At 57.4% G+C, this 18,795-nt stretch overlaps 1 protein-coding gene across 2 annotated transcripts in view; it reads right to left on the bottom strand.

The window, feature by feature from the left end:
- The window catches only part of PRKCZ (protein kinase C zeta), a 101,222-nt gene that overhangs the window by 18,387 nt on the left and 64,040 nt on the right, over window positions 1-18,795 (bottom strand). For both annotated transcript variants that reach the window (XM_057305266.1, XM_057305267.1), the window contains 5 exons: window positions 12,074-12,159; window positions 7,737-7,868; window positions 6,504-6,582; window positions 5,005-5,057; window positions 2,193-2,381 (listed from right to left, as the gene is read on the bottom strand). In XM_057305266.1, coding sequence (XP_057161249.1) covers window positions 2,193-2,381; window positions 5,005-5,057; window positions 6,504-6,582; window positions 7,737-7,868; window positions 12,074-12,159 — 539 coding nt within the window. The remainder of the gene's footprint in view (window positions 1-2,192; window positions 2,382-5,004; window positions 5,058-6,503; window positions 6,583-7,736; window positions 7,869-12,073; window positions 12,160-18,795) is intronic.

Raw genomic sequence — 18,795 nt, 5'->3', positions numbered from 1 at the left:
TTCCCCAGGAGACCCCTAGGAGGGCCCAGCTTCAGAGCCTGCCATCTGTGCAGAGCACTCCCAGCCCCGCCTCTCCCTGGGCTCTAGACCTGGAGCACGTGCAACAGCTGGTTGGTAGCCCCACAGGATGCCCCACACAGAAGGCCTCCAACAGAGCTCACAACCAGCCTCAGCCATCTGTGCTCCAAAGGGACCTGGTCACCCAGGTGCTCAGGTGAAAACCCTGGTGGGTGGCTGAGCCTTCCCTCCCACACAGAGTCAAGCCACCAGGGTCTCCGCTTGCATGCCGCTGTTCCTTCCTGCCTGCTTGGCTCCCGAGGCTGTTTCAACAAAGTGCCGCAGACTAGGGGCCTGAAAACATCCAAACCTGTCCTCTCACTGTCCTGACCAGGAGCCTGAAATCAGGGTGCCAGCAGGGTCACACCCTCTCTGAAGCCCCGAGGGGGCACAACCTGCCTCTTGTGTGCCTCCCTCTGCCCACTGGCTTCCCTGTGTCTCTGCTTCCTTCTTTCTGTCTGTCTCAGCTCTTTCTCTGCCTTTCTCTAAAAGGACACCTCTCATTGGATTCATGGCCCACCCACATAATCCAGGATGATCTCCCCAAGATCCTTAACTTAATTACATCTGCAAGGACCCCATTTCCAAGTAAGTTCAGATGCACAGGTTCCAGGGGTTAGGATGTGGACGTATCTTTTTGCAGGCCACCATCCAGCCTGCTGCAGTGCCCCTACGGCCCGATGTTCATGGCCCAGACTCGTGGCCACGAGACGACAGGGTCTCTCACAGATGCACACACACAGAAGCACACGGCACACATGCCGATACACACATGACATGCAGACATGCACGTGACACACGCAGACACGGACACACACACACGGCTCCCACTCACTGACTCCTAGAGTCACGCTTCTAGAGAGATCACCTAAAAGTCCCACCTCCACATCTTGGTCCACAGGGGACAATTTGAAGATGCCAGGAATGAACCAAAGCAATAAGTCTCTCCTAAATGCCTTTTCTTTCAGTTCTACAAACCTGACCTCAGACACTCCACTAACTTTCCAGCTGGCCAGAGTTTCAGTGAGGGGGTCTGGAATGAGCTCAGCACTCAGGGGCCAGCTGGGCAGTCTGTGCACTGCACAAATGCACCCTGCTGGTAGGGCAAGTAAAAGTCATAGTTCAGTCCCAGCTCTTTCCTCCAAACCATGAGCCTGGGCCAGGGCCGGGGAGCCCTCCTGCGGTCCGATGGGCCCATGGACACCAAGTCACCTCATGTACTACAGGGGCCCGACAGCAACAGCATTATTGCTGCCCATGCATCAGTCCTTCCTCTGCTTCTAAGAGACAGAGTCTGCATTCAACTGTGAAAGAAAAAGACCAAAAGTACGTGAAGCCAAGAAGCCCAGAGAGACGCTCAATGTTACTAGTCGTTATGGAAACGCGGGTCAAACCACAACGAGGTGCCACTTCACACCCACCAGGGTCGCGATAATCGCAAACCAGAAAACGTCAAGTCCTGGAGAGGGTGTGCAGAACCGGGGCCCTCGCGTGCTGCTGGCGGGAACGTGAAAGCGCGCACCTGCGGGGTACGGTTCGGTGCTTCCTCAAGCAGGGAAGCCTGACTAACCTACGAGCCAGCGATTCCACTCCTAGGGATCCTCCCCCAAGAACCAGAAACAGGGGCGAGAACAAATACCACACAGCCGCCAGAAGGTGGGAGCAACCCCAATCTCTATCAACACATGACCCGAATGTGATCTGTTCATAAAATGGCGTAAGAAGCAGTGAAGTTCTGATACGCGCTGCTCTGCGGATGAACCCGGAAACACGGTGTCACTGCAAGGAGCGGGACACAAAGGGCCCCACGGCGTATGATTCCACGTACAGGAAATGTCGAGGGAGCTCAGTCCAGAGACAGACGGCAGACCAGTGTGCCGGGGGAGGGCCGTGGGGCGTGGGGGTGAGTGCTCGCGGACACAGGGTTTCCTTGGGGGGGGGGGACGACAGTGTCGCGGCACGAGACGGAGGTGAAGTGTCACATCGTGACTGTACCAAACACCACGTGAACATATCCTTTAAAACGGTTAAAATGGTGAGTCCTGTTACAGGCATTTTACTTCCACTGAGAGAAAGCGGCACCGGAGGCCAGGAGGAGGCCCCGAAAGGAAGCGTGAGCCAGGGTACGTGCTCACCTCGTCATCGTGGACTAGCTCCTTCTTCACCACTTTCATGGCGTACATCTGATCATTCTTCTTCAGCCGCACCAGGAGGACCTTGGCGTAGCTCCCGCGTCCGATGACCCTGATCAGGTCGAAGTCCTGCAGTCCGAGCCCCTGAGATATTTTGATTCCATCCATCCCATCGATAACCGGCTTGAGGTCCTGAGGACAAGAGAGACAGTGAGGAAGGAAAGACTCCTCCCTGCGAGCAATTCTGCTCACAGGCTCCGACTCTACGGACCCCCCAGACCCCCCACTCACAGCCCGTGGCTGCCGCGTGAGCGTGTGGGTGCCCGGGGCCAGCCTCCCAGGACGGCGCTCCCACCAGCGCCCTCCTGGGGGCTGTAACGCTTAACTCGCTGACGTCCGCAAAGCCCGGCCACAGCCCCGCGCAAGGGCTACTGGAAACACAAAATGAAAGGAAGGCGATCCGATTAAGAACAGAAGCTTTCTTCCCATGAATTATTTCTGGCAAGGGTGTTTGTGGTGAAGGCAAGAGGTACCTAAGTGCTTCTGACTCATCCCAGACGTAGAATGACCAGGTAGAAAAATCAGGAAGTCCACGGGGGACGTCTGTCGGTTACTCTAGGGAAGCTGTGGCCCAGGCCAGGAGCAGTCCTGAGGTTTTGTGGCCAGAGGCTGCCAACTCCAGGTGGTGTGCCTTCCTCACTCAAGAAAACAGTCTCATGTGCCTCACTCGTCACCCAGAGCTTTGGGCAAGACCACAAAATGGCAGCAGAGGGCTTGCTGGGACAGAAGGAGCAGATCGTGATCCTGGGATTTATACTAACAGATACACTTGGTCTTCCTCCCATTCCTGGTGCGGAGTTCCCAAAACCCTCAGAATTCCCTAAGCGCAGAAAAGGTATCTCTTGCTATGTTAATGAGACAACTTTTGAGAAGCCCCAGGCCACCTAAAGATGGGGGCTGGTTGCCAGGGGGACCAACCAGGTGATTAGAGGCTTGGAACTCGGTCTCACCCTGACCTCCGACCTCCAGGAATGGTAGAGAGGCTGGGGATTGAGCCCATTCTCCAATGGCCAATGACCTAATCAATCATGCCCGTTATGAAGCTTCTGGTTGGTGGACACGTGGAGGTGTGCCTGGACGGGGCACGGAGGCTCCGTATCCTTCCCCCATCCCTGACCTCATGTAACTCTGCCATCGGGCTGTTCCTGAGTATAGCCTTTTAGCACAAGCTAGTAATCTAGTAAATAAAATATTTCCCTGAGTTCTGTGAGCCACTTTAGCGGATTAATGGAACGCACGGTAAGGGTCATGGGAACCTGATTTAGAGCTGGTTGCTCAGAAGCACAGGGGTCTACCCGGCCTACAAGCGGTGTCCGAACGGGGGCAGTCTTGTGGGCCTGAGCCCTTCATCTGTGGGGTCTGATGCTAGCTCCAGGTAGATGGGGTCAGAATGGAGTGAAACTGTGGGACACCACGGCAGTGTCCCCCAAGAATCGGAGAATTGCTTTGTGATGTGGGAAAAGTACAACAGACAAAAAAAGGGTTTTATGCAAATAAAATTTGACCAAAATTGCTGCTCAAGAGCCAGCCCTGGACCTGCTCCACTCTCTGGGCAGAGAGGTGCCGGGGAGCCTGAACCTGCAGCAGCCACGTGCCATACCTGCACCCCAAAGAGCCTCTGGGAGACTCAGAGAGGAGGTGCCCCAAATAAGACCGAGCTGTGACACGGCAGCAGCCCATATTTCCAGAGCTGAGTCCTGGGCTGGTGCACGCCCTCTCCTCTCTGCCCTCAACAGACCACCTTCACCACACTGCACGCCTCCCCCCCCCCGCCAAAGCCAGAGGGCCCCGTGCCCCACGTGGGCCATGCCCCTGGGTGCCAACATCCTGTTGCTTCATGTCGTACCAATTTCCCAGTGATGGGAACACTTGTCCTGTGACAGGAGACAGAAGATACTTGCCGAAAATGCAAACATTTGAACCTTGGGAGTGGGGAGAATCAAGTTACTAGCAAATGTGGTGAGCATCTATCAATCAATCTCTGACGTGGGCCCACCCGCCATAAACTTGCGCGAACAGGACAAAGGGCAAGACTAGTTCAGGGCGATTCCTCCACGTGGATCCCCGCAGACGACAGCAGCCGTGCAAGAGTACAAAGTGATCCCACTCCCCAGGACTAGCCTTCCCAGCTTTTCTCGAAGCACATGAGCCTGGGGTCTCCGTGTGCTCCTTGCAGCCCACCGTGGGAGCCCAAGCCACCCTGAACTGACGTGGGAGGAGCCACACCGACGCTCGCTGCCGTGGAAAGCTTCCCATGTGCCAGGCGAGGGGTAGGTGTTCATACAAACGCTCTCAGTTCACCCTCACAAAAGGCTGTGGTCCTTATCCAACTTGACAGAAGAGGATTCTGATGTCAGAGTGTCCCCTGACCTGGGCTCGGACCAGGCCTGCCGCTTGGGCTCACCGGGCCCGTGACACCTCACCCTCCAGGTCTGCACAGCTGCGAGAGGAGTACAAGAACACGGCGCCCTCACGTCTGAGATTCGGCACGGGCTCGTGTCTGCCGCCCCCGCCTGCTCTCGTCCGCCTACCAGTTCGGAGATTCCTTTTGCGCTAAACACTGGAGACTCCCCGGGCCTCCGCCCTGAACCCCTCAGCGTGCAGCACCTGACATGGCCACAGACCACGCCCTCGCCGTGAGCAACAATTCCCAAACCTGTCTAGTTCATATTTAAATTTCCATAACTGTCCCAGAAATGAGCTAATGAACTTCTAAAGAAACTGGAAATACTAATGAGCCATTTTACACACTCACCTCAGAATCATCTTTAATGTTGTCATGTTTCCGGGTTGAAGAAATGTAAGCAACTAGTGAAGAGAGAAAGAAAAGAAACAGGACATGGTCAGGAACACAGATTGAGACACAGGGGCTCCCACAGCCCCTCGCTCCTCTGCGGGCACCCGCAGCCCAGGCCAGGCCACAATCAGGGCAAATCACGGAGCCGCCACACCTAACCGCAGGGGCCTAGGAAAGTGCAGCTTCCTGGTTCCACCCAGACCTCCTGGCTCTGCACGTCTGGGGGTGGAGCGTAGGAGCCTGTGTCGGTGACATGTTTTCTCAGCGATTCATCGAGAAGTAACCGTTCACAAGATTTTGGTGTCTAGCCTTCCAGATGTTCTTAGAGTGTGCAGGTGGGTGTCTAGCCTTCCAGATGTTGTTCTTAGAGTGTGCAGGTGGGTGTCTAGCCTTCCAGATGTTGTTCTTAGAGTGTGCAGGTGGGTGTCTAGCCTTCCAGATGCTGTTCTTAGAGTGTGCAGGTGGGTGCCTAGCCTTCCAGATGTTGTTCTTAGAGTGTGCAGGTGGGTGCCTAGCCTTCCAGATGTTGTTCTTAGAGTGTGCAGGTGGGTGCCTAGCCTTCCAGATGTTGTTCTTAGAGTGTGCAGGTGGGTGTCTAGCCTTCCAGATGTTGTTCTTAGAGTGTGCAGGTGGGTGTCTAGCCTTCCAGATGTTGTTCTTAGAGTGTGCTGGTGGGTGCCTAGCCTTCCAGATGTTGTTCTTAGAGTGTGCAGGTGGGTGGGAGATGAATGGCGGGATGGCTGGCTGGGTGGAGGGATGAGCGGATGGTGGGTGGGCAGATACATAAATGGCTGGCTGGCTGGCTGGGCTGGGAGGTAGGTGGGTATGTGGGTTGTTGTTTATTAGGAATCTCCTTTGTGAGCTGAATGCTTTATGCTCCGTGGTCTCATTTCACCCTTCAAGGGCTCTCAGGGCGCGGTACTCACACGTACCAGGCGAGGGCTAGGGCTCTTAATAGTGCACAGATGATGAGAGCTCAGAGCTGGGATATCGGTCCAACTAGCATTCAAAATCTTCCTCCAAATGCTTCTGAGCATTAAAAAAAGTCTCTCCCCCACCAAAAACCCCCACAAAATCCCACGGAAACTCAAGAACCAACTTGACAGCAGGCCTTTCCATGGAGACCAGCCCATGCGGCAGCCCACCTATGGGAGGGCCTGGCTGTGGCAGCCGCCACGGTATCTTCTAGAACTCCCGAAGTTGGTGCTGAAGGAAAACGCCACTCTCAGAGATATGTGTACCCAGGGAAGGCCACCCCACCCTGCCATCCATGCCCAGGGATGATGGAAGGCCCTAGAGACGTCCCCAGCCCCGCAGTGAGGGGCGCATGCTTGCCAATATTGACCCTTGGAGAGCAGATGGGAGCTAGAAAGGATTCGTGGTCAGAAAGGGGAGGCGCGCAGGAATTCCAGCGTGGAGAGCCCGGGCTCCACCAGCAGGAAGAAAGCAGCCCCTACTTCCATCGGTGTCCTCAGAAGGAAGGTCCACGTCGTCCTTGTCATCTACTGCAGGTTCTTGGGAAGGCATGACAGAATCCTGCAAAGAGATGGGCATGACAAAGTGACCAGACAGGTGTGACAATGTGGCTTCTGGAGACACTGTGTGACTTTCTATCACCACCTCCTGTGATGTGCACACTGGAGCCCATGTCCTGACACGTATTCCACAAATGCACCTGCTAACCTTACTTCCCTGGAGACAGGAAGACCCACACGGACGTCTCCTGTGACCCTACAGCAGGAGACCACTCAGCACCCCAGGCTGGGACCTTTCCAGTGGGTGCTCTAAAAAATGGGGCATTTATACACAATGCTTGGTGGTCTCCCCCGCCCCCACTGCCGCATCACAGAGTCCTGGGGGCTGATGTCACAGCTGAGGCAGCCCCCTATTGGCCAACACTAAGTTCCGGGTGTCGGCCTCCTTCAGCCCTTGACTGATCACATCTCTGAGGCTGGCCTTATTGCTTAGGCTAGCGTGGACCTATGGAGTCAAGGGCATGTGCAGCTTTCTGGGTTTGGGCAGCCATGGCTGAAAGGGCTTTAGGAAGACAGTGTGCATTCCCCCACAGCAGTCCATGTGGGGACCCCACTTCCCAGTGCTCAACAATATCAGGGTTAGACATCAGATGAGCCAGCCCTCCCGGACATGTGCCTGCCGGGAGGAACTCAACGTCCAGTTCAGGCTCAGCGCAGCGGTGCCACGAGCACAGCCAAGCTGGGATACTCAGGAGGGAAATGAACAACCCGTCAAAGGGCCAGGGTGCTTTACGTCCACAACTACAGGCTGGGGGTGAGGGGCCCACGGGGTGGGGGCGCGCATCCTCTGACGTTCAGAGCGGCACGGGGCGTCCCCTCCACAGCTCCTCTAGAACTGTTCCATGCCTGGGGTCCAGACGAGCCTCCCCTTGCTCCCATACCTTCATCCCAGCACGGCAGAGGGCCCTGCAGGCCCCACCAGAGGTCCCCTGCCCCAAGAGTGCTGGGGGCCCACAGGGCTTGGGAAGAGGGGCCCCATCTGGGGTGCTGGCCTGGGTCATGGCTCTGCAACCCACAGGCACCCCCTCCTTTTGTCTCACCGGTGGCAGGGTCCTATTTGGACAGGGAGCCCGAGGGTTACCAAGGTCAGCGTGGACAATGAGCTTGAGGGTACCCCGCCCCTGGGCTCCCAGGCCCCACCTGGCCCACACTCACCATATGCCTTTTGCAGGTCAGCGGGACGAGCACGTGGCAGCGTTTATGGACCAGCAGCTTGCAGTTGATGCACCTGTAGCCCTGCCTTGCGAGACCCCATATCCTTTCGCTGCACTGGCCACAGTACGCTCTCTGCAGGCAAGAACAGCAGCCATCAAACCATGTTCCACCAGGGACCCAGCTCAGCACTGGGGCACGTGGCATCTTCCCTGACTTCCTCCAAGACGACGGGAAGCTAGGACAGGAGGCAGCCCAGTCGCCTCGTCACATCTGGACCCCAGGCTCCACCTAAGCTCAGGAGCCCCCACTGGAGACCATCCCAAGGCTGGGGGAACCGAGAGCCTCAAGGAGGGGGCTGGGACCCCGCTCTGGCAGGGGCGATGAGACCCCTCCTCAGGCAAGGACCCACCCCTGCTTGCAGGGGCTGGAAGGCGATCACGGCTCCTGCCAGGCTGTGTGCAGACACCCAGGCTGAGACAGGCATGGGGGACGTCCAGATTTGACTCCAGATGACCATGGAGACAGCGACTCTGCCTGGCCTTCTGACGCATCACAACTTCGAACTGCTTGGGGCAGTCTGCGATTATCCTGGGGTTTTTTGGTATTTTTAAAGATTTTTAAGTGGTGAATCTTTGTTCTTCAAGGCTCTAAACGTCTGAAATTAATGGTAACCATCAGCTTGTCTGGTGACGTTTTCCTAATTTTTGACTGTTACAAAGTGCATGATGACTGTGTTCAGAAATCTGGTCACACGTGGCAGGTGGTGCACGAGAGTGGCACCCGGTTCCCGTGACCTTTTTTCCAGCAGTTAACAAATTTCATTCTTTTGAGAGAGTCTCTCATTACTCCTGCGGAACAATAAAAAGGACCACAACTGTACTGAGTGGAGTTCATTTATGACGGCTGATGGAATCCTCTTGGCGCGCGGGCGTGGGGCGTGGTGGCGTGGACAGACCACGTGCCCGGTGCTCACGGCCACGGACACCGAGAACTCGACTCCTCATCAGCGATGCGCCGAGCGGGGAAACCAGGGCCCGAGCGGGCCTGTCCCCACACACAGAGCTTCAGGTCCTGGTCACAGCTCTGCGGCCAGTGCCTGGGGCAGCGCCCAGCACACCGCGGGTGCCCAACACGTTTGCTAAGGTCAAGTAAACACACACACACCCCATTACTTTTAACTTTGGAAACAGGACAGAAAAGCATTTATTCCCAGTCCTCCGTGTTGCCTAAAGTACCCCTCCCTCAGGCAGCCGAACGCAGACCGTGGGGCCATCAGGAAATGGGCCGAAGTGCAGCGGACGGCGGCGAGGGCTGGGGGGGCGGCCGCAGGGGCACCTGCCAACAGCTCCGACTGTGGCCGCCCTCGTTTCGTACCAGCACTGCCCGAGTAGGGCAACCGCTGAACACCTGACTTTGGAAGTCAGAGAAGAGCTTCGGGCATGAGGACCGGTTCTCATTCTCCTGTGTGTCTGGATGCGACAAACCACGTGTAACGCCATTAAGGACAATTCCCCTCCCTTCTATAACGCGCGGACGCGCCTCGCTTTCCCATGGTCACCGCTGCATGACCATCTGCAGTGCTGCTTTGGTCAGCCACTCCGTGTCTTTACTAACCCACAGACTCCTTCCCAGCGATACGCAGGGGCCAGGCGGCCAGCTGCTGACCGACTCCGGCGCGCTCTCCCCGGGCTCCGCACCAGGGACACGGGAGGGACGTGGAACCCTTGTGTCCGCCAAAGGCTGCCGAAGGCTCTTTAGCTCAGACCTGTGTTTGAACTGTTACCACTTCAGGAAACGTGACACTGAAAAATAAACTCTAAACCCCAAGCTTCAATCCTCTCAAGTTCACCTGAATGAATAAATCAATGGGGCGAAAATACTTTGAAGCCTCCTTACACGCTGCCGACCTGGCTCCTGGCTCCGATTTTTGATCACGCATTCTACTTTTCGGTCACGCCGACCTCTTTCCCGTCTAAGCCTCTGGTCTGGGTTTCTGTGGGTTCTTGCTCAGATACCCCACTTCCACTGTGCTTTGTGCTTCCTGACGGTGAGCTCGGGCGTCCTGCTGGTCCACCTGTGGGGTCCGAGGCTGGGCTGTTGAGAGCCGCATCTCTACTGGCCCCGGGGAGCCCTCCTGGGCTGGCCCGTTAGCCTGCGGATCCGGGCTGCAAGTGTGTGGGAGGTCCAGCCGAGGCGGCAGACTCTCCCTGCATCCTGGCCTATCCATACAAGGTGTAGGAAGCTACGGCTCTACCTTGGGCGGGAGGGGCGGCCTCACTCCTCCGGCATTTTCTGAATCCTGCTTCGCGCTAATACGGGCTGGGGAGGGGGTCTCATGCTGGGCCTTGATCCATTCAGCAAGTAGTAACTCCAATCTTCTAGCCCAGGGGCAGGCAAACTACAGCTGTGGGCCAAGTGCGGCCCTATTTTTTATAAGTAACGTTCTACTGGAACTCCGCCTTACTCATGTGTTTACCCACTGTGGCGGCTTTTACGTTACAATGGGGTTGGCAGCTGCAACAGGGACCTGGTAGCCCACAAAGTCTAACATATTTACTCTGGCCCTTGACGTGAATTGCTTGCTAACCCCTGTTCTCCTTGCTTGGGCCAAAAAGCCTAGGAGAAACTCCTGACCATCATTTACAGGAAATGCTCACGCCCTGGGGTTCCCAGGGCCAGGCTCTGACCTCCCCCTCATGCCCCACCCCAACCATGGCACTGGTGTCTCCTTTCTAGGAGGGAGGTCTTCATTTCTTCTCCAGAAACTCGCTGAATCTCTCCCTCTGACTCACCAGTGGAACTCTGTCTCACTGCTCCAGAAGAAAAGTCGTGTCAAGGGCAAATAAAGATCTAGGTGGGGAGACCCAGCCATGTGACTGACACCCACCCGCTCACTCTCTGCCCTTGGGTCACTGATGAAGAACATGAGAAACGATCTCTCGTGGGCTTTTCCCCTGTAGGTCTTGCTCATTCCTGCAGAACCAAACGTGCAGCTCTTAAAACACCCTTTCGAGTGACAGGTGGAGGTGCACTGCGCAAGCCTGTGATGACACGCTGAAGGGTGCAGACCCAGCCTCCAGGGTCCGGGCAGGACACCTTAGGACCAAGGACAAGCAGGTGGGAATTCCGAGTCGCCAGTGCACTGCGGGCCCCTCTGCCACCTCACTCTGTGAGCGACAGAGCGGTCTGAGGCCCGAGGGTCTTTGGACTAGCGCCCTCCTCAGCCTCCCCGTGTTTGTGGGAGCCTACTTTCGGTGCTCTAGGGCAGCGAAACATCTGTGACAGGGTGGGAATGGGTCGCGGGGGGACTCCTCTGAGTCCCCGCTTCTCTGTCGGGAGGAAAAGCTTTTCTCACTGATTCTGGGGACGGGGCAGCAGGAGGGGCAGGCAGGGGGACAGTGGGACGGTCAGCACCCTGCAATCCAAGCAATAGGTTTTTCTCCTAAAATCTGCAGAGTGGGAGAAGCCAGGTCCCTCTGTGCTGCCCCGGCCCTGGTCTGTACTGCTGGGTGGGTGGGCTTCATCTTGGACCAATGAGTCAGCTGCGATGAAGGAGACAGCGTTTCACCGTAAGTCAGCATGGGGGGCGGGGCTCCTAGAACTTTCTGTCTGATGTCCCGAAGGGTGGCCAGTCCCATCTGGCTGAGACCCCTCTCTGTCCAGAACCCAGCCAGCACCCAGATGTGCAGAAAGAGAAGCCACCTGGCCACACAGCTGGCTGGTAAAATAAACACGGGGTGGGGGATGCAGGGGCCTCGCATCCTGGGGGTTGGCACGTTTCCATCTCTGTCAGCTGCCAGGGTCCATCCTATCCGGCCGGCTCACCGCAGCATCTCCCATCCACACCCCATCAGTCCGCCCAGAGATGGGACGAAGGTCCGTTGTCCATGCACCTCACCCCTGTCCTCACGCTCCAGCAGCACTTGGCACTCGGGGTCCTCTCATACGTCCTTGCTGGGTGATGCCTGACCTCCCCCAAGGCATCCGATATTCCTTGGACCCCGTGTTCTCCTGCCATCCACCATTCCTTCTCGTCCCTGACAGACACGCCCCATTCCTTCTTGGGCCCTGACAGTGCCCCTAGGTCTCCCCAGCTGACCTTCCTCCAGTCATTAGTTACAATAAGCAATAAATCTGTGTGCAGGGTCCCTGTGCCCAGAGCGCCACGCCCGGTGGGGAGACAGCACGCACAGAGCTGTGAGGAGCGTGAGCTGCCCGTGGGAATGGGTCCCCAGAGAAGGGCTGCAGGGGTAAGTGTCTGAGCCAAGACAGAGTCCGCGGAGCGCAGGCTGGGCGGTGACAGCCCGGGAGCCGGGGGCCGAGGCGGCCGCACTCACCCTGTTAAAGCGCTTGGCCTGGAAGAGATGGCCGTTGGCACGGTACAGCTTCCTCCATCTTCTGGCTCCGCGGCGGTAGATGGACTCTAGGGGAGACAGCACAGAGGGGTAAAGAAACAGCCCTCGGCCGGCCAGCCCCACCCCACCCCACCCCACCCGAGGTCCCGTGGGGACGGCCACCTGGCGGGGAGGACAGCAGCGGGGCAGCCCCCGTGAGGGTCCGGCTGGAACGTCATCGGAGGCCAATGTGCTTCCAAGCCCGCCTCCCTGTTTCCTTTCCACCGTCCTTTCCTCCGGGCACGGAAACCAGGCCCCCTTTTCCACACTGGGGTGCGGTGCACACAGGCTGTGAGCTCATGCCTCCCCGGTCACGGAGGGGCGGCAGCTGCCACATGGAGTCCACGGTCTGCCCGAAATGTGGCCGGGCGTCCTGCCCCCCCGGACGCAAGGGACCCCCCCCACCCGGTGTGTCCCGTCCCGCCCCCGCCCCCCCCCACCGCCTGACAGATCTCAGGGCAGAGGTGAGGCAGACACGCGGAGTCGAGGGTTACCAAACACGCCGCTTTCCAAAAATGCATTCCGTACCCCAAACTTGTAAGAAGGACACCGCTCGTCAAAAATGCTGCAGTTACACGTTTAATTAGAACTGTTGGTTTCACTCTTCCCTAAAACTGCTCGTAACTTTGCTCCTTCCAAACACTCTGAAGCGAACACTGGTACAAACAAAATACTCAGGATACAACGGGAAGCTTTGTGCTTTTATAAAGTCCCGCACTGAAAGCCACGTTCATGAGCCGTGGAAGGGCCACAAATGCACACCAATGTGGAAACTAACGAAACGAAATGTTTTTAAAACAAGCAAATTAGCAGCTCTGGGGGACCGTGCTGAAATCAGGTCACAGCCACCGGAGAGCCTGCTTCTCTCCCTCTAAATGGAAGACTGAGTGGGAAACAAGACGTCCAGATTCCTCCACGGCAGGAGCCCCACGGCCGGTGGGCAGTTGGGGGTTTGGCAGAGGCCCACGCATCACCCAGGACCCCTCAAAGGTTTCCTGCCACAGACTCTCCGCCAACACCCAGATGAGAGCAGGGCCGGGCGGGACGTGGCACCAGCCTTCACCCCCCTGCTCCCCGACCTGCAAGTCCACACCTCGGCTTCAGGCCTGGGGTCCACGGGACGCAAGGACCACCCTCAGTCCACGGGCCCCTCGGCTCTAAGGAGTCCCTGGTGACGCCCAGGGCCTTTGTCCAGATGACAGAGCGTGTCCTGCCATATCCAGCCCTTCCAGCCTACCTGGCTTGATCTGGGGGAAGCCTGGTTGGGGGTAGGTCCGTGCTGATGTCCACAGGACTGACTGTCCCCATGTCCCCACACATGCCCCCTGACCCTCCCTGCATGTGGTATTCACAACCCCCAGCTGTCCTGCAGAGAGAAGGCACTGAGTGACAGACACAGACAGGGGGACGCAGAGACACAGAGGGAGCTGAGCTGACCCGCGGGGGACACACCAGGGCCAACACTCTGGTTTTCTTGTGCCCGTGCACGTACCACACGGAAATCTACAAACACGCCCGACTAGCTAGCCTTCACATGTGGTGAAAGCCGCCCGAAATAAGAAACACGAAGATGGCCTAGCAGAGGCCAAGGGTGTGAGGGGGTGCACGGCAGGCAGGCAAACTCACTGAGGGGACAAGACCAAGGGCTGCACGTGGCCCCCCAGATCCAGAGCACTTGAGGGGGGCTAACTGTTCCAGGACACATAGTCGTGAGAAGAAGTTGTTCTAGTAACTGGAAGACTAATGCCAAGTTCAGGACAGCGTAGCCTCTGGGGCCAGCCCCTGGGCCGACGGCTACCCGTTAAGCTCTATCCCGGCCGCTGCTAGGGCCGCACGTGTCCGTTATACGAAAGCTCTGTAGGATCACGGGCGACACGCCCTCCGGGTGCCTCAGCCCACGCTAAACCTTTAGTAAACACTGAAAACTGTAAAAACAGAGGGAGGGCCAGAGGTAGCAGCAACAGTATGGCTACAGACTAATTTCAGATTATTTCCCTCCGACTGATCTTCAAATAATTCCATCTCATTTTTTCTTTAAGAATTCATTTGAAACTTTTTTTTGGTGGGGCCAGGGGGGCTGGGAACGCGTGCTGAATTTTATTTTAAATAAAGTGTATCGGGGCGCCTGGGTGGCGCAGTCGTTAAGCGTCTGCCTTTGGCTCAGGGCGTGATCCCGGCGTTCTGGGATCGAGCCCCACATCTGGCTTCTCCGCTAGGAGCCTGCTTCTTCCTGTCCCACTCCCCCTGCCTGTGTTCCCTCTCTCGCTGGCTGTCTCTCTCCTCTGTCAAATAAGTAAATAAAATCTTTAAAAATAAATAAATAAATAAAGCATATCAAATTTAAACAAAGAAACAAAGCCCTAAGTAGGCAAAGAAAGGGCCTGTCCCCTGCTGCTGGTCCTGCCGGGGGGCTGTCCCCCAGCCACGGCAGGTTCACGTGAGGCAGAATGACCTTGCCGCCGCCTTTAACTGGAGATGAGCAGGGCTTCAGGAAACGTGTCTGGGTGCCTCTGGGCAAGGGCCACAAGGGGGTGGTTCATTTTGTGTGTCAGCTGGGTGGGGCCACGGCACCCAGACATGTAGCCAAATGTTATTCTGGATGTTTCCGTGAGGGTGTTTGTTTTTTTGCTTTTATTTGTTTGTTTTTTAAGTAGTCTCCACAGCCAGCATGGAGCCCCATGCAAGGCTTGAACTCGCAACCCTGAGGTCAAGACCTCGGGAGATCAAGGGTCAGATACTTAACCAACTGAGCCACTCGGCGCCCCAAGGGTGCTTTTGGATGAGACTGACATTTAAATCAGTGGAATATGAATGAGGCAGACTGGCCTCCATGACGTAGGTGGGCCTCGTCCAATCAGGCGAAGGACTGACTAGAACAAAAGGCGTCTCCTGAGCAGGAGGGAATTCTGTAGCACCCAGACTTCAGACTTGAACTGAAGCTTAGGCTCTTCCTGGGGTCTCCAGCCTGCCCGCTGATCTTGCAGATTTTGGGTTTGCCCACCTCCCTAATTGCATGGGCCAGTTCCTGACAACAGAGCTCTTTTTCTCTGTATATACACCCTATCGGTTCTGTTTCTCTGGAGAAGCCCGACTCACACACGGTCTCTAAGAGGGTATTTACCAGCACCCCCACCCGATGCAGAGACAGGAAGGCGTTTTTTCAGAGCCCCTGGCATTGCAGACCCTGGCAAGGCACCATGTCGTTGGCACCACCTCAGGCAAAGGCAGGGGAGCCCCTGGGGTGTCCGATCCACGCCCAGGCCACTGCCCGGAAAGCCACGGTCAGGTGAGTTATAAAGAACCACAAGGGACAGCAGGACATCCTTCACTTACAAAAAAAACCACATGCACACGCACGTGCAATTTATTTCAGACTTACCGAGAGTTCAAAGACAGTACAGAGAGCTCCCACGTAACCCACCCACAGCTTCCCCTCCCGTTAACACCTGACTTCCCTCTGACGTTCACCAAGACGGAGATGAACACCAGGGCTTCAGCCGGCAGCCCCCTCAACTCCCTTTTCAACACAGTTCAAGGCTCAGAACAGTCCCAGCCTTAGGGGAGAGCTGCAGAGACAGCACGGGAGCCCACGGAGCGCACGCCCGGCATCCTCTCCGGCTCACATCCTACAAGCGCGAGGCACGTTTGTTACAACTGACGCGCTGTCGTTAACTCACGCACATGCTCTATTCGGATTTCCTCAGCTTCTCTCTGATGTCCTCGTTCTGACCCAGATGCCACCCAGAGCCCCACACGGTACTTCACCCCTGCTGGCTCAGGCCCCTTTGGGTGGTGGCAGTTTCCCAGCTGTCCCTGGTTTGACGACCTCACCTCAGCGCGGGTCAGACGCTGTGTCGGATGCCCCTCTCCTGGGGTCTGCCTGCTGTTTCTCTCAAGACTGGACTGGGCTTACCACCTCCCTAATTATTTTTTTAAGTTTTTATTTATTTATTTATTTATTTATTTATTTATTTATTTAACAGAGAGAGAGAGAAGGAACACAATCAGGGGCGGAGGGAGAGGGAGAAGCAGGATTCCTGCGGAGCAGGGAGCCCAATGCAGGCTCCATCCCAGGACCCTGGGATCATGACCTGAGCCAAAGGCAGACGCTTAACTGACTGAGCCGCCCAGGCGCCCCTCACCTCCTTAACTTGTGAATCAACTGAGCACCTTTCCTGGAAAACCCATATTCCCACCATGGTAGCCCCTAAAACCCCCAAAACTTTCAAACCTCAGACTCTTTACTAGAAGGTTCCCCACGTGCAGGGTTGGACACAGTTGGATGGTGCCCATTCCGCCTTCCTGAGCCCCTGAGCTCGGCAGGGGCCCAGCCATCCTCTGCCCTAGCAGGCCAGGGCCATCAGCCTCATGGGCCACTGGCTCAGACAACCGTCCTGCTTGCAGATTCTGGGTTTCTGCCTGGAAAGTCACAGCCCCTACTCATCTGAAGTGACAGCCGGAGTGTAAAAAGGAAGAAAAGAGCACATGTCCTCAGAGAACATGTGTGTGAGGACGGGCAGGTGCTCTAGGAACGACGCTGGCCCTGCGCCCCCACTCTGTGTCCACCTCAATCCCGCTGATCTCGGTGCCCGCTGAAAGGGGTCCCACCAACGTCGGGCGGGCAGGAAAGGCCTCCATGGGGAGTCGGCATCCCGGCGGGTCTGAGGTTCTGTCTTGGCTGTGTGGTCAAGGCCGCGCTCCGAGGTCAGAGTGTGCCTGCCCGGGGCCCTTCCTGGGTGCCTGTGCTCTGGACTGGGAATCACGGAGAAGCCCAGCCAGCTCCCAGAGGTGCCCGGTGCGCGTGGGCTGCTGTCCCCCTCCTCTCAGCCTCAACTCCAACCCTTGGAAGGATCTCTTCGCTTGTCTTTGAAATTCTATAATTAGGAGGCTGCAGGGAATTTTAACGAGCTCCGTTTCTATGGCAATGCAGTGTCGTGAGGACTCTGACAAGAAATGTGCGTGGAGCGACAGTGTGAAAAACCCCACGTCCCGCAGGTACGGGGACGAGCGTGGGCTGTGCCGAATTTCCGGGGCAGGGCAGGGCAGCGCGGCGGGCAAAGCCTCTCTTGTTCACGGGAAACGGACCAGGGCCCGGGGTGACCAGCACAGCCCCGTGGCTCGCCGCACAGACGGCCCCGCAGCTTCTCCGAGCCGGACAGGGAGTGCTCCCACAATGCGGCACACGTGGGGAGCACCGCACAGGGACAGCCAAATGCCGCCCCCCCGGGGGGCCGTCCCACTGAGTGACCTGGCCCCAAGCGGGGCCAAGGAGCTGGTGAGGTGGCCTTGGGCCAATGCGGGGGAAGTGGAGTGCTGCGGACACCAGCGTGAGTGGGTGCTGCCACCTGCAGGCCCAGCTTCCTCCCCGACCGTGACTCTGACTGGACTCTGTGCCCCTGGGGCAGACACCGCCGGTCTCTCTGAGCAGGTCTCAGTACCCTGGATCGTTCTGGGCAAATACCTAACATAAAACAGTAATGACAAAGAACACAGTCCCAGGGCTAGGACGTCTAAGATGCCCCGGTCATTCGGTCATCCAGGGCTGTGTGCAGAGATGTGTGTGTCGGGGGAGAAAGGTGGTGGCCGCAGGCCCTGCAGGGCCGAGCTCGGCGTCACGGCACCCTGCCGGTGTCTGGGTTCACAGCACACTCCCCCAGGACTCCCTGTTCTTGCCGAAGGCACATTCCACCCACAGGCTCCTACTACACGTTACCACGTGACCTTCTAAAACCAGCAGTCTGGGGTTTCGGGCAGGACCGTAGCCTGGCCGCAGGGGAGGGTTCTGGTGCTGCTGTGAAGCCTAGTGGGCACCCTGGCTGGGAGGTTCCGAGGGACAGCGGAGAGTGTGGACGAACACACAGCCCCTATGACTTAGGAGACCCAGCCGTGGCTCCCGTCCCAGGCCAGCAAGGAGCAGGATGCGACCAGGACGCAGACCTCTTCCACAGAGGGATGTCCCCAGTCACAGGCCTGCTTCTGGCCAGCACCCGTTTCCCAGCTGAAAATGTCATTTACAGCGCACCAGGTTTTGAAAGGTGAGTGAAGAAGAGCCATGTAACAGAAGGGGGCCCGGGAACGGTCTGGGGACCACGCAGCAGGAAGCCACGCGGTGTGGGAGGCAGGTGGCCTTCTCGGGTCACGTCAGCCACGGCCCCCGCTCCCACAGACGTGACGCGCTAGCCTGGCTTCTGCCTGCACCGCAGGAGCCCCCTCCTCCCGACAAGGCCTCAGCACACAGGACACGGCCTTTGTCGCTGCGATACCACAAGTCTAGGGAAGTACACGGCAGACAACAAAGGTGCTCGACCGACCTCCGTGCCAGCGCCCCGTCCTGCTTGCCCGCATCAGCTCCTCCCTGGAGAGTCAGTACCCTTGGCAGGCACGGGGGACACGACAGAAAACAGACAGAAGTCTGTCCTCTTGGAACTGATGGCAAATGATGGGAAACACAATGAATATGCTGGAGAGAAGCATGAGTCGGCTGGACCAGGGACTCGGAGGGGACAGCCTGGCAGTGACGCCCCATGGGGCGGGGGCGCGAATGAGCCACGTGGTCAGAGCCCTCGGGGTGGGCACCGCAGACGGCGGGGCTGTGGGGCAAGGCTTCATCGCCCAGCGTGTTTGCGAGGCACTGGTCATTCTAAGTCCCGGCTTTCCTCCCCGGG

The sequence above is a fragment of the Ursus arctos genome, unplaced genomic scaffold (genome assembly GCF_023065955.2).
Source record: "Ursus arctos isolate Adak ecotype North America unplaced genomic scaffold, UrsArc2.0 scaffold_32, whole genome shotgun sequence".
Lineage (NCBI taxonomy): Eukaryota > Metazoa > Chordata > Mammalia > Carnivora > Ursidae > Ursus > Ursus arctos.
Note: the sequence above shows the minus strand (reverse complement) of the source record. Positions and strands in the feature narration are given on the sequence as shown.